This window comes from Eptesicus fuscus, chromosome 1 (genome assembly GCF_027574615.1).
Source record: "Eptesicus fuscus isolate TK198812 chromosome 1, DD_ASM_mEF_20220401, whole genome shotgun sequence".
NCBI lineage: Eukaryota > Metazoa > Chordata > Mammalia > Chiroptera > Vespertilionidae > Eptesicus > Eptesicus fuscus.
Genome location: NC_072473.1, coordinates 12,935,958 through 12,960,806, shown reverse-complemented (window position 1 = coordinate 12,960,806; position 24,849 = coordinate 12,935,958). Strand labels below are relative to the sequence as shown.

Below are 24,849 nucleotides of genomic sequence, written 5' to 3'. Positions count from 1 at the left end.
TCCTGATTGGCTGGTGGGCGTCACAAAGGTAGTCAATTTGCATTTTCTTTTTTATTAGTGTAGATTATTGTTTCTTCTTCCATGACAATCTAATAGGAAAGGAAAAAAAAGTAGGCATACGCTCATTTTTAAAGACTATCTGCCAGATACCATAAACCTATCTTGGGAGGAAGATAGGTTTGTTACTAATTCTATCTCAAAAGGAACATTGAATTATTTCATTTTTAATGTTTTGTTTATTGTAAATTCACCATAAATGAATTCTATTGATAAAGCATAAAGATTTTATTTAAAAACAACGTAACTCTGATATCTAATCAGACAAGTCAATATACCCTCACCTCTCATGTGGGTTGTTTCTCACTAACACACCAAGCTAGTAGTTTTACAAGCACTTCCTTAGGTGAGTTCAAGTTGCTCTGGTTGCAGGCCTCTCTACAAACTATCATCTATTTGTGCATCCAAAAATCTTCTCAAAGCTTCACAGCAGCGACCCAAACTGATATTTGTTTCCACATCTAACACAGGAGTAAGGTGGGGGACAAAAAAAAAAAAAAAGCTTCTGACTTTCAACTTCACAGTAAGGCCAAATCTTTTCCTACCCTCAGGTCAATTTTATAATGAAGAACTGGTGAATGTAATAGGCTGTGTGTATCATTTACCACAATGGTAAATGGAAGTCATTACTACTGTTCAAAAAAGGCCCTAAGGCCATCCTATTGTAAAGAGATAAATGACACCAGGAGTGATAAAAGAGAACTAAAAAAAGACCCAGGAGACACCTTTGTTCTGCGCAGTAGGAAGTAAGAAAAAGGAGACCTAACGGAAATAAAAGAACAGACACATGAAATTTCTCATTTGTAATTTTAATCAAAGCATTGCTAATTCGTGTTTGTTTGTTTTTCAACTTTCATAAAAGCACCAAATTTTAATCATGTAAGTCAATTCGTTTTTTGGGCAAGAAACACCAGCAAGAACTCCCCTCCAGAATAAAACAATGATGTTCAATCTTCCAAACAACCAAATTCAAAGTCTACCAAAACAAAAACGAAAACAGCCCACACAGGAAGAAAAGTAAAAAAAAAAAAAAAAAAATCACATTCTAGGGTTCAGTGCATTTAGCAGCCTTTGCTATGCTAGCTAATCATCCTTCAGCTGACTTTCAAAAAATAACACCCTAGGTCATCAAAATATACATTTTCCATTTGCCTTTTTAAATTAAAAAATAATTAAAAAAGAAAACTTGAAGGAATTCACAATCAATTGCCTGACTCATTTTGATGGCATGTACAGCATGTGAAGGTCAGGAAGGCTATTTGTAGCACATGTGATGAGGGGATACTGATCTTCAAGGTTTAGCTTTCTTCCAAACAGTGTAAAATACCCACCTGGACAAGGAGTTAAGGAATGAGAACAGGTAATTCGAAGAAGAACAGGTATCACTTAAAATGTTGTGGAAAGGCCTGCGTGGAGGCCTTGCAAACTCAAAAGAGACCTACAGTAACCACAAAGGATGGTCTGACATGAAAACCTTTAATGAAAAAGCAGTTTACAGTGGGTAGTCATGTCCTAGGCCAGTATCTTCGCTGACAAAGATCAGCTTCAATCTTTACTGAGCCTACTGTCTTTTTGAATCTAAGGTAACTTACCTGTGGAATGTCAGGGCCACTCGCAACTTCCCTTTTTCCAGACCCCTCGGGGCACAACCATTGTTATTATCTTGCTACTAGTTGACTGCTAACTATCCTTTATCCACCTGAGTAAAGAAGCATGTGTCTATCATTTTAGTTTTTATCCAATCCCAGAGGCTTGGCCGCTTTGCTTTATCCCGCCTCCCTAATCTATCACCAATGAATTTCACGTAACCCCACTTATGTCTCCTCCTTTGATTGTAATGTCTAAAACAAGGTTAAAAAAACCCACAAAACCGCCATTTATAGGGCACTATATCAATCTCAATACGTTGAGATTCTGCCTCCCTGCAATTGTTTTTATGGCTCAGATGAACTCACAAAATTCTTTACAGGTTTGACTGTTTTTTTCCTTAACAATTTGCTGGCCTACAAAAATCGCTTAGAGCAGCAATTTTCAACCCTTTTCGTCTCATGGCACATTTTAATAATTATTAAAATTCTGCGGCACACCAAAAAATATGCTATACGTTTTGCCGATCTGACAAAAGAAGGATCATTTTGATTCATTCATACCAGATAGCTACTGTTGTGTTGGCTGTGATCGTTTTTTTTTTTTTTTTACTTGGCAATCTAAGGGAAAAGAGGTCAGTGCCCCTGACTAGTCAGGGCTGCAGGTTTTAAAAGTCCTTTCGGCACCCTGGCTGAAAACCGCTGGCTTAGAGCAGTGCGGCAATGAGAATGAAGGCCTCTTCAATAACCCACTTGGCAGCCTGGACACCCACCAGCCTGTGACACTGAGTGGGGGGGGGGTGTGCGGAGGAAAGGTGATGGTGCTGCTGTCAAGATCTCGAAGAAGTCTGAGGAAATTCTTACAAGGGTGGGAGGAAGAGACACAAACAAGAGGGAGGTGAGGAATGGGGTGGGGAGAGTGTGGGAGGTGGGAAGAAGAGGGGGGGGGAAAGGTGGAAGGAAGGATTAGAGCCGGAGCCCAAGCTGAAGCCTTTTTTCCAAATGTTATCAACTGATTTCTAAAGTCTTTGTTAGGGGCAGAAATAGAATATTGGAAACTAATTATAATGATAAGAAATCTTAATCATGCTCTGTTAACCCTGATGGTTCTGTTCTGATTAGAGAAAGCACACTCTAACCTGGCTGGGAGTTGTACGCCCTGGGACAGGGGAGCTAACAGCGGAATGCAGTCCATCCTCCTGTCCCGAGAACTATCTATCATTACGGAAAGATTTACAACCTCGTGGCTGAAACAATCTAGTCCTGGAGGCACCTGCTCTTTATAACCTCCAGCCCCTATCGCCCCTAATCTGGTCCAGGGGTGCCCATAGGCACCCTCCCTCTCTAATGCCCCCCCCCCGGCCCATATGACTTGTAATCTGTAATGATTATCCTGTGCCTACTTTCCATTACCTGTAATTTCTACTTTCCCATGTAATCTTTGTCCTCCTACCCAATATAAGCAGCCGGTTTATGGTGGGGGGCAGAGCAGATTTTTGTGGATGACCGCTGCTCTCCCATCCTGCAGGCATTACTGGAATGAATGCTCATACAGGACTCAGCCCCGTCTCTGCTGAATTGGCTCATGTAGTGACAGGCAGCCCGGACCCCTTGGTTGTCCAGTTACAGTTCCAGAGAGAAACACAGACCTGACTGTAAAAATGCTCTGGAGAAGAGCCCTGATGAAGGTGGATGGTTGGTAGGGGGAGAGGTGTTCAAGTCTGCCACAGGCAAGGAAGAACCCGGCCCAGCACGCACAGAGCACTCAAGGCATCCCAGGGAGGGCCCTGGGGGAGGGGAATGTTATGGCCTCCTTTCTGTCAGAACCTGCCCCACCTTGCAGGCCGGCAGCAATCACAGGAAACTCCGCCCCCTCAAGAAAGCAAGCTTTTGTCTGCACTCTCCAGTGGTGCCTTTTAGGAGGAGGAAACCCATTATAAATTGCCAGTGACAATGCTCTCATTCCGGTCCTCCCCCGCCTCCCCCCCGCAGTTCTTTTCTTATTTCTGGGGATTAAATTTACTAAGTGGCCCTAATGGAAAACACCAACGTTAACTTTGAGATCCCCGGCATTATTTCTAGCTCTCGATTTCTATTGCAAATCAGAATATCAAGGGAAGTATAGAAACTGATATTAAAGTAGGATCATCGTGATATAGAAGTAGAATGCATGTCTTGAGTCTTTTTGCCTGCAACAGCTGGGGTTCCGAAGCGTGAATGGGCACATCAATCCCCGGGAGGGCTGCTTAAGGCCAGTCACCAGCTCCAGCTTTTCTCATTGGGCAGCAAGTGGGGGGTGGGGTGGCGCTTAAGAATGTTTCCCGTCTATTTCCCAGATGACGCTGCAGGACTGGGGACCACCTGTCAGAACCAGGAGAAGCCGTAGCAGGCCACACTCCAGAGTCTGAGGGCGGGACCCAGGAATCAGTATTGTTTTCAAGATCCCAGGGGCTTCCAATGTGCAGCCGCGCTTGAAAACTGGGGCCTCGTATACTACAGAGAATTCTGTTGATTCAAAATGTTAAGCCGGCACAGGATTGACTTGGTGTTCTGATCTGGCAACACAATGATAAGGTCAAAGGATACAATTCCAAGTACGAAGGAACACAGACGATCTCCTTTGAGAATTCCACAGGACAATACAGGTGTCCGAGCTGTTCTTCATAGAGCGACAGGGCTTCTGTCAAATTGACACAGTTCCCCTAAATCAAAGAGAGAAAAGCATGGGGTGGGGGGTGGGGGTAATGGTAAGATATGTACACATATAATACCTCAATAAAATAAAAAAAAGAGAGAAAAGCAAACAACGGGATACTGGAGTCCACTGAGGGTCCCACTCATTTGAAGGTCGCTAATAAATGGGGAACAATTCTAGCTTCCGGTAAAAGTTCCTCTTTGAAAATGAGATATGGTTTCTGTACTTTCACAAATTGCACTGAGCTCTATTTATAGATCCATTAGTTCATTATTCTACCTCATTTACCAAGCCTTTTCAAATGATTAGAGTATGAAGCAATACAAAAACAAGTGAGACCAATTTCTCATTTAGTGACACAGCCTTTGTATCAACACCATGCAACAGCAAAGATTCATACACAAAACCCATTCAATGTAAGTTTTCCCAGTAGTCACACTGTTTAGAATAATGTATCCAAAATATAATGTTCTCGCCCTAACCGGTTTGGCTCAGTGGATGGAGCCTGCGGACTGAAGGGTCCCAGGTTCGATTCCGGTCAAGGGCACATCCCCAGTAGGGGGTGTGCAGGAGGCAGCTGATGGATGCTTCTCTCTTATCGATGTTTCTAACTCTCTATCCCTTCTCCCTTCCTCTCTGTAAAAAATCAATAAAATATATTTTTTAAAAACATATAATATTCTGGTGGGTGGCGGTGGATGTGACCCCTTTCCCAGGGGGGGGGCAAGGGCCAGCTCCCTCCTCCCCTTTTTTCCAAATAAAAATATATATAATATTCTTGGTTTCCAGAAGGGCTTAAACTATGACCATCATAACAGTCTAAGTAACTGGCACAGAACTATATTTATCCTCCCATGCTTCCACTGAAATTTCCCTGACTTAAGGCATAAGAGAGCAAAAGTCTATTCACGATATATACACTAAAGGTATTGCCCAGTTCCACTCCTTCTCAAACAGTTTCTCTTGACTTCATTGTTCTAAGTTTTCTGCCTTTCTTGCCACCACTGATCTACTTAGCAAGCAGATCAGGGTGGTCAATGAATATAGTAGACATCTGCTAGGGGGCTACTGGGAAAGTATTTTATTCTGAACAATCAAGAATGAACTGTGGCCCTGACCAGTTTGGCTCAGTGGATAGAGCATCGGCCTGCAGACTGAGAGGTCCCAGGTTCTATTCCTGTCAAGGGCATGTACCTTGGTTGCGGGCACATCCCTAGTGGGGGGTGTGCAGGAGGCAGCTGGTCAATGTTTGTCTCTCATCAATGTTTCTAACTCTCTATCCCTCTCCCTCTCTGTAAAAAATCAATAAAATATATATATATTTTTAAAAAAAGAATGAACTGTGACCCATCCCTTCAATTTCCTTCTAATCCAGTGGTCGGCAAGCCAAATATCAACAGTACAATGATTGAAATTTCTTTTGAGAGCCACATTTTTTAAACTTAAACTTCTTCTAACGCCACTTCTTCAAAATAGACTCGCCCAGGCCGTGGTATTTTGTGGAAGAGCCACACTCAAGGGGCCAAAGAGCCGCATGTGGCTCACGAGCCGCGGTTTGCCGACCACGGCCCTAGTCCTATAAACTCTGTCACTTTAAGACAGTCTCTTATTCTATAAAATGGCTTTGTTTTTAGTTCAAATAATAGAAAAAGATAAACTTAACTGCCTGACCTTGCAAGCTAGCCATCCAATGTAATAGACTAAAATAGACTAATACTGATAACAATTCCCATATTCTTATGCCAAGTACAAACTCATTATGTATTCAAGGTTACAGCTGTCTGTAACAATAACTCACACAGAGCCCTTTGTAATAGCTGCAAACAAAGAGGCTCAAAAAGTATAAATACAGGAGACTTCCTATATGTGGTGCTGAGAGATTTGGAAAAGACACCTCCCTCTGGGCCTAGCGCAATAAATGACTCCTAATTAATTGGCTCATTAAGGCATCTTGTATCTCATTCGCTGATTTATGATACAACAGGGGTAGGGTCTATCATTTTAGCACAATATCTCCCCAAGTGCTTTCATCATGGACTTAGAAGACAAGATCGGTATTTCATGCCACCTATTTTCTTTCTTTTTTTGGCCACCTATTTTCTTTTTTTTAAACATCTTTTTATTGACTTTAGAGAGGGAGGGAGAGGAAGAGAGAGATAGAAACATCAATGATGAGAGAGAATCATCGATCAGCTGCCTCCTGCAAGTCCCCTACTAGGGATCAAGACCATACAATCCGCGCATGCGCCCTTGACCGGGAATCGAACCATGACTTCCTGGTTCATAGGTCAACAGCAACACTGTCCGGGCACCACCTACTTTCTTTGAACCACTGAAGTTCCTAACATTCAGAGGGCTAATGAATGTATGTGCTGATTCGATTTCTTCAAAAGAACTTCACTGTCAACCTGCCAAAAAATAGGCATGTACAATATAAGATGAAAATTATTCACAAATTAAGACAGCCTGTGATGTAAGCATTTTTGAGGATGGTCTTTCAATCAACCAGCCAGCCATGGGCGAGCCGGTAGACAGAACTATTCTGAGAGCTGGCCTTGGTGGTTTTAACTTAGCACATTCGCTCAGCATGACGTCACCCTTCAGTGCCAGCCAGTTTAGTAACCCATCATCTAGGTCCTGCCGTGGGATTTGGCCAAAGTGCCCTTGGCCAGCATATAATTTGGTTTCAACATCAAGTTCAGCATGGGAGCATATAAACACCACATGTGTAATTTAAGACTCACAAATAGAAAACACTGCCTGGTTGTTTTTAGAGCACATCACCCCTGGGGGAGCTGTAGAATAGAAACGCCACCGACGTACACGGTTCAATGGTTTCCCTTTGCCATCCCAAAATTGACACCGTACTCTCTTCACAGAGGGTATGCAGGAGAACCTCCTTACAGAGAATGTGGTAAGGAAATGGGATACTTTCAATTTGTTCTTCCCCAACACTGTCAAAAAGCAGTTTAAAAAAGAAAATAAACTCACCACAAATAGAGACCTACCCAAAAAAGTAACATGATGCACTCCACTTTCCTGTTTATTTAAATAGAACTACTTTTTTTTCCCCTTAAGACACATGGGAAATGCAGAAAAAAATCTAATAGCAAAGAATTAAGCACTTATTAAGGAGGAGAGAAAGGGAATAATGGGGCAATGGGAGAGGGTGCACTCCAAGGGAGTAAATCCCAATTCAGTAGCTTCAGTTCTAGAAAGTTCTCCTTGACCCATGTTAGATGACAGTTAGCATGTATTACTTCTGTAATGTGAAAAGCAGGTGCAAAAGTATACATCCTTGCCCTCGCCGGTTTGGCTCAGTGGATAGAGCGTCGGCCTGCGGACTGAAGGGTCCCAGGTTCGATTCCGGTCAAGGGCATGTACCTTGGTTGCAGGCACATCCCCAGTAGGAGGTGTGCAGGAGGCAGCTGATGGATGTTTCTCTCTCATTGATGTTTCTAACTCTCTATCCCTCTCCCTTCCTCTCTGTAAAAAATCAATAAAATATATTTAAAAAAATATTGCACTGTGGCAACTACATCAGTACCTCCAGAATCAAACCACCCTGCACTCTTTTTTTTTTTAATTTTTTTTTATTGAGGTATATGTGCACCCTGCACTCTTGACACTGCTTCTTCAAGGGCCTACAACCTCCTTAGTCCACGTGTGCCATCACACATTCAACCACTGATCATTCCTGGGTATGATAAAATGACACAGCCTGGCGCCTCCACCTGTAATGAATGCAGGGACAGGAAACATGTCCTAATACAGCTTTTGAAATTCTTGGAAAGTGGCACAGCCCTGGGCATATAATGCGATTTTTCATAAAAGTCAGTTGGCAAAGGCAAGTTATCAAGGCCTGGATCATTAATATTTAATGAATGGGCTGTGGTGATCTGTTAAGGGAGTATTTTTATTAATACTCCATATGGAGATATCAGTTCCCCAAGAAGGCAGTCTACCAGACAAATATTCTCAATGAAAGAAAACAGTTCCACTGTCCTCCTAACCTGTAAGGTGACCAGATCGTCCCGCTTTTGGCGGGACAAAACCGATTTTTAACAATTTGTCCCGCGTCCCACGGCGTTTTAAAAAGGTTCCTATTTTTGAAACGCCGTGGGACGCGGGACAAATTGTTAAAAATCGGGACTGTCCCGCCAAAAGCGGGACGATCTGGTCACCTTATCCTAAGGCCACTTGTGAAAATTTCCCAACTCACTGAATGTGGGTTGCTTTTATAAGAATAAGCTGCTTTGGAGCAGGTTTCATCGGAGATTTCCTAGGAAGGGGTAAATCACCATCTTTGTCTCCATCTCGTGGCAGCAGCTCATACTACAGCCAGAGCCCAAGGTTGATAAATCCGGTAACAAACAGAATACAACAAAGCTGATTAATTCCCTAATAGATGCCAGGTTGGCTATTTACAAGCTTAACTGCTTCAAAGATCATAAAGTATCGAATTATGTTGTTCTATCCTTACCAGACATCAATTTCATGAACATACATTCAAATTTCAAAATAGAAAATGCTTATTAAGAGTTTTGGAGGCGGGGGGAGTGGGGGGACAGTTAAGTAGCCTACCTGTGTAAAATATTTCCCATCCTGTTTCAGTACTTTCATGGAGAGATCAAGAATCAGTCTGAGAAACTCCCAGGTGGAATCTGGATGTTGAAAAATGTAGGTTTATTAAATATGAGTTTGCATGCATCAGACACAAAATGCATCAATACTCAACAATACCAAGGAAAGAGAAAGCCACGAGCTTAAGACCCAATATCAGAGAGCTTATTAACCAATGAAAATGTATTCTCACTTATGAACATATCCACTGGGTGTCTTGTACACATGTGCACATAACCCAAGCGGGTCAAAAGCAAATGTGCTTCACTTAGCACTGTTCTCACACCACCAATAAAGATTCGACACAAAAGGCAGTGGTTGAAATCTGCAAGACTTGAAGTAAGGGGGCTAAGCAGCGACATCCCGAGAGAGAAACTGCTAGGGTCATCAGGTAGGAATGCAGCCTGCAAAGTCAGCAGGAAGACAAGGTTATAGGAAAAATCATTAACACTCAAACCCCAGCCCAGCAGTGATTTCAAGCCTGGGGTTTGAGAAGGGAGCTGTCGCTGGCGTTGTTTAGGCAGGTCACCAGTTTGTTCCATTATAGGTTAAAAATCACCTAGGGCAAATGATCAAACGAGCTAATGTATGAGTGGTGTAATTATGAGTCATTTTATTTCATGTTTGTTTCAAATGACTGAGTTAATTTGCTCATTTAGGAGCAGGACAGGATTTGACCAAAGCCAAATACAGCCATTTTTCCACCGTGGGCCTCAGTTTAACTACCTTTAAAAAAAAAAAAGGACACTTAACTAGATAATCTCCAAGATCCTATCATTCTCACATGGTGCCAAGAAAAACATTTCTATTCTTGTGGTTAAAAACAAAACAAAACAAAATCTACCTTCTTCCGGAGAGGTGGAGATTGGAACAGCTGTCAAATCATTAATCACATAATCAAACTCTCTCCCTTCTTTGGCGTACCTCTTCAGTACCGGAATACAGTCCTCTACTAGAACCTTCCAGAAAGAACAGAAATAATGCGGGTGAGCCAACACACATGGAAGTAGTTAAAACACTTGTAGAGGAAGGGGAAAATGCAAGCTGGGGCTGACAGCCCACAGCACCTGCCACACGAATAAAAATGACTTCCAGCCCTAGCCGGCTTGGCTCAGTGGATAGAGCATCATCCTGCGGACTCAAGGGTCCCAGGTTCGATTCCGGCCAAGGGCACATGCCTGGGTTTTGGGCTCGATCCCCAGTGGAGGTCGTGGAGGAGGCAGCCAATCAATGATTCTCTCTCATCATTGATGTTTCTATCTCTCTTTCTTCTCCCTTCCTCTCTGAAATAAATAAACATATTTTAAAAAATAAAAATAAATAAAAATGACTCCAACCCATGCCTGTAAGAACTAAACTTCAGTGCTTACTACATGCTTCATGTGCCATCTCATTTTATCTAAACCACTCTACAAGTGCTATCATTATCCGTTTTTACAAACGGAGAAAACAAACTTATGAGGATACAAAGTTTACCCAAAGGCACCCAGTAACAGAGCCAAGAACAACAGCTAGAGCTATCTGAAAGCCAAGTTCATGCTTTTAACCCTAATCTAAATCACCTCTCCTACTCTCCGTATTTTCTTCTATTTTTAGTTTTTCTTCTACACGAGTACTGAATAACTTCATTGTCTATTGATGTATTTTTGCACTTTACTCCAAACTCTTAACCTAAGGTTTTTCAATTTCCTCTAACACTTATGAGTATTGCCGGTAATAAAGCCATGTAATACACACCAGCTCCCAAAACAGAGTTATTAATGAGGTAAGTATAGCAGCTAAGAGCTGGAATTCTCATCTAGACAGTTTACAGTAAATTCAGGAACTAAGTTTGGGGGCTGCCTTCTCTTTGAAGTGCTGGGGACCCAGCTGGCTCCAGGCAACATCCTGAACTAGGCAAGAGTTATTCCCCTTGTCTTTCATTTTTCTAGTTACAAAATACATATCTGTGTAAAAAGAATTCACATATAACAAATCAGAAATCAAGATTTGCCTGGCTGGCATGGCTCAGTGGTTGAGCATCAACCTTTGAACCAGGAGGTCACGGTTCGATTCCTGGTCAAGGGCACATGCCCGGGTTGTAGTCTCCATCCCCAGTAGGGGGCGTGCAGGAGGCAGCCGAAAAATGATTCTCTCTAATTATTGATGTTTCTATCTCTCTCTCCCTCTCCCTTCCTCTCTGAAATCAATAAAAATATATTTTTGTAAAAAAGAAATCAACCTTGCCACAATCCCCTAAAATAATCTATTTCAGATTTTTCATATGAATGCTCTTACACGTATCCTCAAAGTCTCATCTATGGTGCGCACTGACAACCGGGGGCAGACACTCAATGCAGGAGCTGCCCCCAGCCCATAGGGTGGGAGCAGGGTCCCCATCACCCCGCTGGACACCCCACAGATCAGCCCTGATCACCGGCCAGGCCTAGGGACCCTACCCTGTGCCAGAAATTTGTGCACCGGGTCCCTAGTGTTTTATAATGTGCTTCACTTAATACATCATTCAACTGTAACCATGCAAAAACAAAGAAGGCACTAACACCCCAGTTGCCTTCAATCTATTTATCAATCCCATTTAAGTGCTTTAAAAAAATCTCAAGATTTTTTTCCCTGTGCTCATAAAGATTCTTATAAACTCTCATCCGAAAATAAAAACAAGTGCTTATTCTTTCGTAAAACTAGAATCACACACATTGTTCTAAACTTGGAAATATGTACCTAATATCATTCCAGGTAATGATGTTTGTAAAAACTGTATCATTCTATTAAAATGTTCTACACTTAGCATCTGCAAGTCTTGGCCCCTACAAATACAGCCATAGTAAAACTCCATAATAAAGTAGAGATGCTTTTTTTTTTTTGTCCGAGGGCTGGATGCTCAAACACGGGATTGCTGAGACAAAGGCACATGCATTTTAGTTTTTAAGGCAATTCACACTCCAATCGTCAATGCATGTGAACAACTGTTTCCTTTCAGCCTTCCTAGCATTGGCTGTTGTCCCCCTTCTTCTATTTGTATCAAATCACATGAACTTCCTGCACCAACAACAGGGGTGAACATCTTGTCTAAAAGTTTGCAGGTTGCCCTGGCGGGTTTTGCTCAGTGGATAGAGCGTCGGCCTGCAGAATAAGGGGTCCCGGGTTCGATTCCGGTCAAGGGCATGTACCTTGGTTGCGGGCACATCCCCAGTGGGGGGTGTGCAGGAGGCAGCTGATCGATGTTTCTCTCTCATCTATGTTTCTATCCCTCTCCCTTCCTCTCTGTAAAAAATCAATAAAATATATATATTTTTTTAAAAAGTTTGCAGGTTATTCGACTTCTGCCTTCTGAGAAGTACCAGTTCATACGGTTAAACCATTTTTTTTAAGAAGCTTATTTTAAAATTTAAAAAGTTGTAGGGTCTCTTTATATATTAAAGGGATTAAGTCCCTGCCCTGTTTGTTAGCAGTATTGTTTTCAGTCTGTCTTTTGGCTTTGTTTATGGTATTATGTTGTCATTACAATTTCTGAGGTTCTTGTCCTTTTTAAAAATGTTTCTTTCCCAACTCCTAAACTTGCCTATATGTATTAGTTTTGTTTTTGTTTTTTAATATATTTTTATTGCTTTCAGAGAGGAGAAAGGGAGGAGAGATAGAAACATCAATGATGAGAATTATTGATCGGCTGCCTCCTGCACGCCCCCTACTGGGGAATGAGCCCGCAACCCGGGCATGTGCCCTTGACTGGAATCGAACCTGCGACCCTTCAGTCCGCAGGCCGACTCTACCCACTGAGCCAAACCAACTAGGGCTATGTATTAGTTTTTATATAGAGAGCTTAAATCATCTGAAATTGATTTTTCTATGGTTTCTAAGGTTAATTAGCTTTGTTCTCAGGCATAGATACAGTCCATGATGCCAGCATCACTTATTAAATCAACTCAATCTCCTTTACCCAAGCAAAATGATTAGTAGAATGAAGGAATGGAGTGAAGAAATAAAATGGGGTCACTATGGTCAAGCTGCTAAATTATACAAATAAAGTAAGCTGAGGCACAAATGATTGTATTCTTGCCTTAACTATCCTGAGAACTAAAACTTCTGAACTTTCCAGTCCTGCGTCAGTACCTGCATACACATCTGCTGGTTGTGCATCAATACCTGCACTCACATCAAACCCTCAGATGACCATATGAATGACCTCAAGAAGGAATTGTTCCATTGTCCATATCACGGGACATGTGAAGCTTACCATCCTGGACCGATTCATGGGCTAAGAATGCAGGATTGACTCTCCTTAAGAATGTACTTTTTACTATAAAAACTCAGCTTTGCCCCAACTGGTTTGGCTCAGTGGATAGAGCGTCGGCCTGCGGACTGAAAAGTCCCAGGTTCGATTCTGGTCAAGGGCATGTACCTTGGTTGCGGGCACATCCCCAGTGGGAGGTGTGCAGGAGGCAGCTGATGGATGTTTCTCTCTCATCGATGTTTCTAACTCTCTATCCCTCCCCCTTCCTCTCTGTAAAATAAAAAAAATAAATAAAAAATATATATATTTTTAAAAATGAAAACTCAGCTTTTCTTTCTGCGTTGAAAACTTTTGGTATTGCCTACCTGAATTTCCCATTTGTAAACCCTAATACCCTTGGATAAATCCCATTTATTGCTAGCCTAAGCCTCCTGACTCTTGAGCTGGGTTCACACACCTTACGCCACATATTAGCTGTATGTGTTCAAGCCTCTGTGACACTCCTCTTATCTATCTGTCACCATCATACTTCCTGTGTCACCATCATACTTCCTGTTGGATTACAAGAGGGCAAATCTCCCTTCACTATGGTTATTTTAAATGTTTTTCTTGGCTATTCTTAGAAATTTATTGTTATAAATGAACTTCAAAATCACTTGGCCTAATTCTAAAAACTCCCTTGGGATTCTGTTTAGAATTATCATTAGGAAGAAAGACATTGTTCTGATATTTTCATCCAAGAAATGTAATGTCTCTCCACAGATTCAAACTTCATTTGCTTTCTTTCAATAGGATCTTAACCTACCGTATTTTCTGGCGTATAAGATGACCCCCAATTTTTCCAGTTAAAATATAGAGTTTGGGATATACCTGCCCTATAAGATGACACCCGGCATATAAGACGACCCCCGACTTTGAGATTTTCCTGGGTTAAAAAGTTGTCTTATACGCCGGAAAATACGGTAATTCTTATCAGTCTCACAATACTCCGGAGTTGTGTTAAACTTATTCCTAGGTATTTAACAATTGGTTACTACTCTAAATAGGATTTCCAATCTACCTCCACCCCAATTTCCACTCAAACTGTTTTTGTGGTTAGCATAGCAGAGGAAGTTTTTAAGTCTGCCTTTATCCAATCACTTTACCAAATGTTCATGAATTCAACTAGATTTCTAGATGAGTTTTTTGGATCTTCTAACCAATTGGCAAATAATTTCTTTCTATATTTATATTCTTTACATTTTCCTGCCTTACTGAGTTAGGTAAAGCCTCAAAAAGAATGCTGAATAAAGGTAATAAGCATCCTCATCCTAGTTTTAGAGGAAATGCCTTACGTATTTTTCCCCTGTGGACGAGAAAGGGGGCACCTATTAAACCGGACAAGCTCAGGGGAGGCCTGTGTGGCGGCCTTACGAACTCAGAGACCTAAAGGAACCACATATAGGATGGTGTGAAGTTAAAACTTCCTAACTAAAAGCGAGTCGTGTTGGGTAGTCATGTCCAAGGCCTGTATCTTCCTTGACAAAAGTCAATCTTTACCTTAACTGTGCCTGTTATCTTTTTGCATCTACCATAACATACCTTTGGAACGTCAGGGTAACTTCTTCATGTTCCTGACCCCCTCGCTGCACCAGAGCAGAGGCCACAAAACCCCTCATAATGTTATCATGTTGTTAACTGTTAACTATCCTATACCCACCAATGTAAAAGAAGTTTGTTTTACTTTTTATCCAATCTCAGAGATTCTGCCCCCAGTTTTGCTTTCTCCCGCCTCCCTAATCTATCACCAGTGGATTTCATGTAACCCTCCTTATGCCTCCTCCTTTGATTCTAATGTATAAAATAAGGTGCAAAACTGCTAATCTCCGGAGCAGTTTCTCAATCAGTTGAGATTTTGCTTCCTGGCAACTTTTGTCAGTTTGGTTCAAATCAACTCATAAAAATTTTCTACTTGTTTGAATCTTTCTTGAGCTGATACCATCCTATATAATAAAAGGCTAATATGCAAATAGACTGAACAGCAGAACAACTGGTCACTATGATGTGCACTGACCACCTGGGGGCATGCATGGAACATGGCAGGCGTTGGGCGTGGCAGGATGGTGCAGAAGGTAAGCGGAGGCGCTGGTCCTTGTCATCAGGGCGAGCCTCTGGTGGTTACTGAAAATTCTTTGCTCCTGTGCACCGCAGTCCTGCCCGGCGCTCGCACCTGCTGCTGGCTCCAGCCCCACTTGCACCCACTGCAGGTCCTGATTGGATCGCTCAGTGCCGTCAGCGTCAGTGGGTGCGAACAGTGACTGCCGGCCCTGATCGCCCCAGATAGCTTCTCCACCTCCCCCTGCTCCTGAGGGGCAATCAGGGCAGCAGCTGCCGCTAGGACCCACTGACAGCGCCAGCCCTGCTCACAACCGCTGCTTGCACTGGCCCCAATCACTCCATGCCATCAGCGGGTGCGAGTGGGGCCGGCACCATTAGCATATGGGAGCAGCGGCGGAGGGAGCGGGGCTATGGGCAGAGAGGGGACTGGGGGCCACAGCAGGAGGGGCTAGGCGGGGGCGCAGAGGATGGGCCAACACCCTCCCCTGTGCCCACCGCAGCCTTGCGGCCCACAGTTCCTTTCAAGGTGCACAAATTCATGCACTGGGCCCCTAGTTTAATACAATATTATTTTTGGGTTTCTGATGGTTTCTATTATGTTTAGGTAGTTGCCCTTCTTTTGCAATTTTATTTTACCTAAAGAAATTTCATTATCCTTTGTGACAGCATGGACAGACCTGGAGAGCATTATGCTAAGTGAAATAAGCCAGTCAGAGAAAGAGGTATTATATGATTTCAATCATATGTGGAATTTAATTAATAAACTGAACTACCAAGCAAAATAGAGACAGACTCAAAATAGAGACAGATAGTGAGCAAGCAGACAGCTCTGGTGGGGGAAGAGGGGATGGAGGGGGTTAAAGTGGTTGAGCAAAAAATAATAAAAGAGAGAGGGGCCCTAGCTGGTGTTGCTCAGTGGTTATAGCGCCAGCATGCTCATGGAAGGGATTGATTCTGGGTCAAGGGCACATACCCAGGTTGCCAGTTCGATCCCTGCCCCTATCAGGGTGAGTGCGGGAGGCAACCAATCAATGTGTCTCACTCACATCACATAGATGTTTTCCTCTGCCTCTCTCTCCCTCCCTTCCACTCTCTCTCTAAAAAACAAAAAAATCAATGGAAAAAATATCCTTGGGTGAAGATTAACACACAAAAAAGAGAGAGAGAGGGAGAGAACTCTCATGGATATGGACAACAGTGTGGTGATTACAGGAGTGGGGGTGGAGGTGGAGGTGGAAGAGGCCATAGAGGGGATAAATGGTGATGGAAAAAAAGAAAAGAAATTTTAAAAATATTTTATAAATACTTCTAAGCCAACTGAATGTCATAATACAAATATCTTGATCTTTGAAAAAAAGAATGACTATATATTCCCAAGTGCTTTATCATCTATTAATGTCAATTATTTTCTCCTTTAAATTATTCATTTAATAAATTTTGTCTTCTTAATACTTTTACATTTATGAACTAAACTTTCTTGCACATAATATACATCATTCTTTAAATAAAGTGCCAGATTTAATTTACTACTATTTTACTTGGAAATCTTGCACATACAAAAAAAGGCTTTTAGTATTCTTTTTGTACTATTTTAATGATTTCAGTAGAATGCTTTGGAACACTTACTATTTTCTAAAAAAGGTTAACAGAGTAATTTTCTGATTTTCAAATGATAAACAGTTGCAAAGTCCTGGGGGGTTGTTAATGGTGGTAGAATTTTAATGCCTAAGGGGCTTGTCTGCCTCTGCCAGGGAGACCAACAACCTCCACCCCTTTAGAGCTGGGAAAACTGTGGGCCTCAGAAGAATTTTACAGGCTCCCCCTGCTGGTTGTTCTGTTCCAGAAAGAAGGAAGGGGGAAAAGGATGTGTTCAGGCAAACAACTTACCCAAGAGCCCAGCCATTTCAAATAAAATACTACTTTCCTTTCTCTAAAATGTCCAACTGTCTGTGTCACCTTCTGCCTTCAGTGCTCTGCCCTCAGATGGACTTTCAATTGGAAAGGTTTATTCCCCAGGCCATTACTAAATCTTCCCACCTATATATGCCTTTCTATATATACTGAGTGGCCAGATTATTATGATCTCTGAACGCATAATAATCTGGCCACTCAGTGTGTGCGTGTGTGTGTGTGTGTGTGTACATGAATTAAAGGCCTGGTGCATGAATTCGTGCATGGGTGGGGTCCGGCCAGCCTGGCCAGGGGGAGGGGACATGGGTGGTTGGCCAGCCTGCCTGCTGGTCGAACTCCTGGTCGAGGGGACAATTTGCATATTAGCCTTTTATTATATAGAATATACACTGAGTGGCCAGATTGTTATGCATTCAGAGATCATAATAATCTGGCCACTCAGTGTAATTCCTCTCAGCTTAAAAAATTAACATATGTGTACTGTGAAATCAAAGTTGGATACCCACTCTTTAGGGACAATGGGATGGGATAATTTACATATCAACAAACTGAAGCTCTCATCTAAAATGTCTATACATCTGGAGATACACAAGATTTTTGTTCAAATAAAATAAGTATTTGCTTGATTATCTTTTTCTAAAAAGTACTGCAGGTATGAACATCAAACATGCATCCTAAAATATAATACAAAATGTATCCTACAAATGTAATGATTGGTGAACTTGAAAGTACAGTAGAATTTAGGACAGGAACCACAGAGAGATTATCCAGGGTAGAGAGACAAAAGGTGGTGGTTGTCAGGTCACAAAATGGCACATGACATCTTTTATATAAGAATGAATGAACCCAAGCAGGTTTGGCTCAGTGGATAGAGCGTCAGCCTGAGGACCAAAAGGTCCTGGGTTCGATTCCAGTCAAGGGCACATAAGTTGGTTGTAGGCTCCTCCCCAGCCCGGGCCTGGTTGGGGCTCATGTAGGAGGCAACCAATCAATGTGCTTCTCTCACATAGATATTTCTGTCTTTTCCCTCTCTCTCCCATTCTCTCTAAAAATCAATGGAAAAATATCCTCAGGTGAGGATTAAAAAAAAGAAAAGGAAAGAATGAATGTCATTAAATTCAGAAATTATAGAGTTCTTTCTTGTTATAAGTACACTTCTGTCCTAAATATAAATCTATATATAACTCACAGAGAATGAAGGGGAGCAGAACATGCCACCTCAAAATATGCTGCATTGGCATACTGACTAGAGAGACTTTCTCTGAACTCCTCTTATCTGCCTAAAGACATATCCTCCAAAAGAAACTCAACTGTCATCCATTCCCCTCCCTGGAGGATTCAACCAGGAACATTGCCTCTTATCATAGGAGAGAAGATTGACACTATGTGGTCTCAGACAAACTTTGTCACAAACTACCTTGCCTTTTATCTATTCTTCTAAGGTCCATCCATCTTTCCAAAAAGTCATTTACTCTCCCTTAAAACACCTACATCCCCTTTCCCTATTTAAGATCAGAGGCCCAGTGCACAAAATTCGTGCATGGGCAGGGTCCCTAGCAGTTGCCAGCTGGGGCCTCCTTCCCTGGCTGCCAGCTTCGGGACGGGGCCTTCCTTCGATCCACGCTTCCCCCTGGTGGTTATCGCAAGTCATAGCGAGCAATCAAACTCCCGGTAGGTCAAACTCCAGAATGGACACTTTTCATATTAGGCTTTTATATACATAGAAGATGACATTTAAGCCTAAATTCTAAAGCTACCTCTGTGTTACTCACTTTTCTCTTGGGATCTTCCACATATTCATGAGGTATACATGTCAATAAATGTCTGTTTTTCTCTTGTTAATCTGTCTGTGATTACAGGAGTCTCAACCAAGAACTAGAAGGGTAGACAGAAAATTCTCCTCCTGTATAAGATGATCTATTTATCTTCTTAATCAGTTATATTTAAAGTTGTTTTAGGAAGGCACAATTCAGATTAATTATATTATCAGTTCACTTAAAAACTTTATCTGGAAAACACAAGTACCTGATAGCAGTCTCCTTTAAGATTGTCTAAGACATCACCACATGTTTTTCGCATGTATTTCTTACATCCATCAATCACCATTTGGTCAATGTTCGGAACAGGTTAAGGAGAAATTTAGCCAGAATTTAAACATATCAAAGAATTCTGAAATAGTAATACTTTTTTAAAAAGGTTAAGACAAGCAAGTTTATAGCATTCATTTAGGTATCACAAGTTAAAAAAGATGAGTAAGACAATGATTATATTTTTGCACCCAGGACACTCAAAAACAAATGAATTTTTTTAAAGAAGCTTATTTTGGCAACTGATGAGTAGACATGGTACCACAGTTGCTTGCTCCTTCATTTGCAACTAGATTATCTCTGCTTCTTTGTTGCTGGCCATATAAAAAGGCTATTGGTACTAAATTGAAATGTTTGTTCAAGGCACTCTTTATCACACATTTCCCTCATAACATTAACTGGAGTCACAAAACAAAAAGGAAGGTAGAAAACAAAAGCAGCCCATTGAACCTGATTCCATATAAAAAGGATATCTCTACCATAGTGACCATCTTTGGTTTCAGTTTGACTATTTCACATAAAATGCCCCCATCTCCACCTCCCAGAATCAGCACGTCTTTGCCAGTGTAATCTTCTTTGCCACTTCCCATGATGGCCCGGGTATACGCCAAATCACTCTCCGCCAGATCTAGGAAGGAAACAGATTCAAATTGGTGACTCTACCCAAACCCACACCTCTGGGAAGGGCTGGATTCTAGCCCAAGATGTTTCACTTTCCATTTTAAACACATTCTACAAGGCACAAAGGTAGTTTTTTGGATTATGGAGTTTTCATCAATCCCAAGACAATAGATTATACACATAGATAACATACATGTCTGCATTAGTCATTCGGAAGAAAACTTGGTCTTAAGGATGTACTGATGTGAATTATTAAAAGCAATTATGGCTTTCCAGATGAAATAACACAACATCTGAGAGTTGCTTCAAAATATGAGAAAGCCCTAACCGGCTTGGCTCAGTGGATAGAGCATTGGCCTGCGGACTGAAAGGTCCCAGGTTCGATTCTGGTCAAGGGCATGTACCTTGGTTGCAGGCACATACCCAGTAGGAGGTGTGCAGGAGGCAGCTGATCGATGTTTCTCTCTTATCGATGTTTCTAACACTCTATCCCTCTCCGTAAAAAATCAATAAAATATATTTATAAAAATATGAGAAAGAGCCCAGCCAGGATAACTCAGTGGCTGAGCACTGACCTATGAACCAGGTCATAGTTCGATTCCCAGTCAGGGCACATGCCCAGGTTGCAGGCTAGATCCCCAGTGTGGGGCATGCAGGAGGCAGCTGATCAGTGATTCTTTCTCATCATCAATGTTTCTCCCTTCCTCCCTGAAATCAATTTTAAAAAATGAGAAAGAAAGTGGACTGATGTCCTAACTGGTTTGGCTCAATGGATAGAGCGTCAGCCTGTGGACTGAAAGGTCCCAGGTTTGATTCCAGTCAAGGGCAGGTACCTTGGTTGCAGGCACATCCCCAATAGGAGGTGTGTAGGAGGCAGCTGATTGATGTTTCTCTCTCATCGATGTTTCTAACTCTCTCTTTCTCTCTGTAAAAAATCAATAAAATATATTTTAAAAAAAAGAAAAGAAAGTAGACTGGCGTTTAGGGAAAACAAGACTAGCCAGGAGTCAATAACCATTGACACTCAGTGGTGAGTATATTATGTGGGTTCGTCATACTATTTTGTCCACTTAGATGTGAGGTTTTCCATAACAAAAATATTTTTGTAAATAAGCAATTATATACTTTTTGAAATACAATCCAAATACTCATTACTAAGAAATTAAGAAAAAGGAATGTCGAGAGAAAGTTTTCCTGGTTCTGCTGTAAAACATGAAGGCCCAGACAATCTACAAGTTAATACAACAGAAATGTTCATTTCAAAAACACCAGTGGCCAAGGACAAGCTTGGGCAAATCCACAAAAGTGATATTTGTCAGGAAAACAACATAATCCAACAGTCACTTTAAAAAATTTTTTTAAATATATTTTTATTGGTTTCAGAGAGATAGAAACATCAATGATGAGAGAGGATCATTGACCCTTGCATGCCCCCTACTGGGGATTGAGCCCGCAACCCAGGCATGTGCCCCTGGACCAGAATCGAGCCCGGGGCCTTTCAGTCCATGGGCTGACGCTCTATCCACTGAGCCAAACCAGCTGGGGCCAACACAGTCACTTTGTTATATAATTGGGGTAGGGCTGGAATACTTACTAACATCCCCACTAAGGATGAGAATATTTCCAAACTGCTTCGAGTGCAGAATTTTAATGTTCTGATAAGGTGAGTCTTCATCATACACCACTTCATCTATGTCGTACTCAACCAGGCGGCCATCAGCAGTGGGCCAGTACCTGTCAATGGTCCCTCCTCGAACTATGGGTGGTAAGCTGGAAAAAAAGGGACACAGGAATGAGCCTTGTAAGAAGACCGGTTACGGTGAGCCTGCCTTAAAATTGGACCTGGGAGCAAGAGTGTGCAGAAGCAAACCACATGACCCCAAGCCGACTCTTGAATAGCACCCACAAATCTAATGCTTGGCCTTTTAGGTTTAACCAACGTGGCCACCACCAAATCTCCACAACTGCTGCACATAGGAGTTTATTATTTAAAAACCTTCCTGGCATGATTTAAATTTTCCTAATAACAAGTTGAAGGAGAAAATGGTCGCTGCAGACATCACACTTTACCCCTAATATGTCAGCAGGGATCTCTTAAGACTGCCTACTTAACTACATGGCCATTATCACATTCCTGCCAAGTGCACATGGACGTAATACCACCATGTAGTTCAGAATCCACCCTCGAGTAGTTCCAATTGTACAAATAATGTCCTTTGTAGTTGTTCTGCTTTTGAACAAAGTATCATACACTGTATTTTACTGGGTGTTTTTTTTTCCCTTTTTTAGCCTCATTTAATCTAGACTAGTCCCCCCCCCCCCCCCGCCTTGTATGTTTCATGACATTACATCTTGGAAAAGTCCAGACCAGGCACTCTGCAGAAAACCCCTCAGGTGGGTTTGCCTGATGATCTTCATTAGAGTAAGGTTGACATACCGTATTTTCCAGCGTATAAGATGACTGGGCGTATAAGATTTTCCTGGGTTAAAAAGTCGTTTTATACGCCAGAAAATACGGTAGTCCAATATATCTAATCCATTATATCTAATCCCATCAATATAGTCCAATATACCGTATTTTCCAGCGTATAAAACGACTTTTTAACCCAGGAAAATCTTATACGCCCAGTCGTCTTATACACCTGAAAGTACGGTATATCCTAGAGCAGTGGTCGGCAAACTGATTAGTCAACAGAGCCAAATATCAACAGTACAACGATTGAAATTTCTTTTGAGAGCCAAATTTTTTAAACTTAAACTTCTTCTAATGCCACTTCTTCAAAACAGACTCGCCCAGGCCGTGGTATTTTGTGGAAGAGCCACACTCAAGGGGCCAAAGAGCCGCATGTGGCTCGTGAGCCGCAGTTTGCCGACCACGGTCCTAGAGGCATCACATTAGGGACAGGAGATGTGTGCTTGTCCTATTATTGCTAAGTGTGACCAAGCAGCTGAAGTAGATGGCACCAGATCTGTCCATGTGCAAAGATACCTTTCTTTCCCTTTAAAATTACTAAGCAAGGTGGCTGAAACAACACATACTTATTTCTCACAGTTCTGGAAGCTGTGAAGTCCAAGATCAAGGTGCTGGTAGATTTAGTGACTGGTGAAGACTCACTTCCTGATTTTTATGTGTCCTTACTGTTGTGTTCCCACATGGTGGACAGTGGAGACTGAGAACAAGGTCTCCTGTCTCTTCTTATAAGAGCACAAATCCTCACATCTGCCAGAGTGGCTTTCATCAGTAAATCAACAGACAGCAAGTGTTGGCAAGGACATGGAGAAAAGGGAACCCTCATGCACTGTTGGTGGGAATGCAGATTGGTACAGCCACTATGGCAAGCAGTATGGAGTTACCTCAAAAAATTAAAAATGGAACTTCCTTATGACCCAGTGATTCCACTTCAGGGAATTTATTGGAAGAAACTCAAAACCCTAATTTGAAAGAAAATATGCATCCCTATGTTCGTTGCAGTATTATTTGATATATCCAACATTTAGAAGAAGCTTGTGTCTATCAATAGATGAATGGATTAAAAAAGCTGTGGTACATTTACACAATGGAATACCACCCTTTGCAACAGCAGAGATGAACCTGGAGAGCATTATGCTAAGTGAACTAAGCCAGTTAGAGAAAGATAAGTACCATATGGTTTCACTCATATGTGGAATCTAATGAACCAAATGAACTAACAAGCAAAATAGAGATAGACTCATAGATAGAGAACAGCCAGCCAGCTCTCTGGGTATGTAGGGGTTGGAAGGATTGATGTGAGAGTGAAACGGTGATTGGCTGCCTTCTACACGGCCCACACTGGGGATCAAGCCCCCAACGTGGGCATGTGCCCTGACTGGAAGAAGCGGCAACCTTCAGGTACACAGTACAATGCCCAACCAACTGAGCCACACAGGCCATGGCAATCTGGGTCAATTTTAATTATTTTCTTATACTCATTAGTCATATATCTCTGCTATTTTGCATGCTTGGTGATTTTTTTATTGGATGACAGAAATTTTGAATTTTATGTTTTGGGGTATTGGATAGTTTTGTATTCCTATCAATATTTTGTTCTGGGACAAAATAAAGTTACTTGAAATATAAAATAAATAAATAAAAATAAATAAATAAAATTACTAAGAAAGCTGGGGGGTGATCCTCCAAAACTGGGTAAGGTCCTGATCTCCCAAGAAGCCTTCACCAGTGGCTTTGGCATCTACACGGTTCTTGCCTGAACCTATTATTACTAGAGTAGCTGCAAATAGATGATTTTCTGGTTCCATTATTGCACAAGTGTTCAGTACTTCAGATAGGGTGAATGTACTAGAAACTACCAGCAGAGGACACTAAGTGACAGGGAAACACAGACCTGGAAAAGGGACTTGGCAAAGCTAACTGGAATACAAACACAAGGACAACTCGTTGCACACATGGCACAGCCCGTCTCCAAGTCACGTGTTCTCGGACAGTGGTGTTTGGTAGCAAGACAGCTGCGGACACCTCAAACGCCAGGAGATGCAGCCTCTGATTCGCTCTGATGAGTTTCTTTTCCCTCCCCGCTCACCTGCTTCCCAGAGTCCAGTCTGGACCTGTTGTAAGTTAACGAGGCTTCCCGTGGGGAAACAGTACTAGGGTCTGTAAAGAACACTTGAGATTTACAAAACCAAGTTCCCATAAACTCCCATTTAACTAACAGCTCCTGATTTACCACTTCATCTTTCAGATAAACAAATTCAGCTGTTGGAATGTTAGGCAGACCAGACGTTTTTCTTGTAAACTGTGGAGCCCCAATCAGGACACCTTCCCCCATCCCACAAGCAGGCAAATAGGACTTGGGGGAGGCCTCTTCCATCCGTGGCTGAAGGTGGGGAGTAGCCCCAGCTTTCAGGGGCAGAAACCTACCAAACCCACCTCCTGGATGCCAGCCAGCCAGCCAGTATAGGCTTTTA

The 24,849-nt window shown here is 42.0% G+C and overlaps 1 protein-coding gene and 1 non-coding gene across 4 annotated transcripts in view; one reads left to right on the top strand and one right to left on the bottom strand.

Moving 5' to 3' along the window:
• Positions 1 to 850: 850 nt before the first annotated feature.
• Positions 851 to 24,849, bottom strand: part of SMS (spermine synthase) — a 59,619-nt gene continuing 35,620 nt past the window's right edge. For 2 of the 3 annotated variants that reach the window (XM_054720718.1, XM_054720723.1), the window contains exons 5-11: positions 21,500 to 21,675; positions 19,758 to 19,912; positions 19,223 to 19,312; positions 9,806 to 9,920; positions 8,923 to 9,002; positions 4,230 to 4,345; positions 851 to 1,388 (exon numbers count right to left, since the gene is read on the bottom strand). In XM_054720718.1, coding sequence (XP_054576693.1) covers positions 1,349 to 1,388; positions 4,230 to 4,345; positions 8,923 to 9,002; positions 9,806 to 9,920; positions 19,223 to 19,312; positions 19,758 to 19,912; positions 21,500 to 21,675 — 772 coding nt within the window. In that variant the 3' untranslated portion in view covers positions 851 to 1,348. The remainder of the gene's footprint in view (positions 1,389 to 4,229; positions 4,346 to 8,922; positions 9,003 to 9,805; positions 9,921 to 19,222; positions 19,313 to 19,757; positions 19,913 to 21,499; positions 21,676 to 24,849) is intronic. The other variant, XM_054720725.1, reaches the window with a different exon arrangement.
• MIR9261-1 (microRNA mir-9261-1) lies at positions 8,402 to 8,481 on the top strand. The gene has a single exon (NR_130564.2). It is a non-coding gene; the product is annotated as a microRNA mir-9261-1 (primary transcript).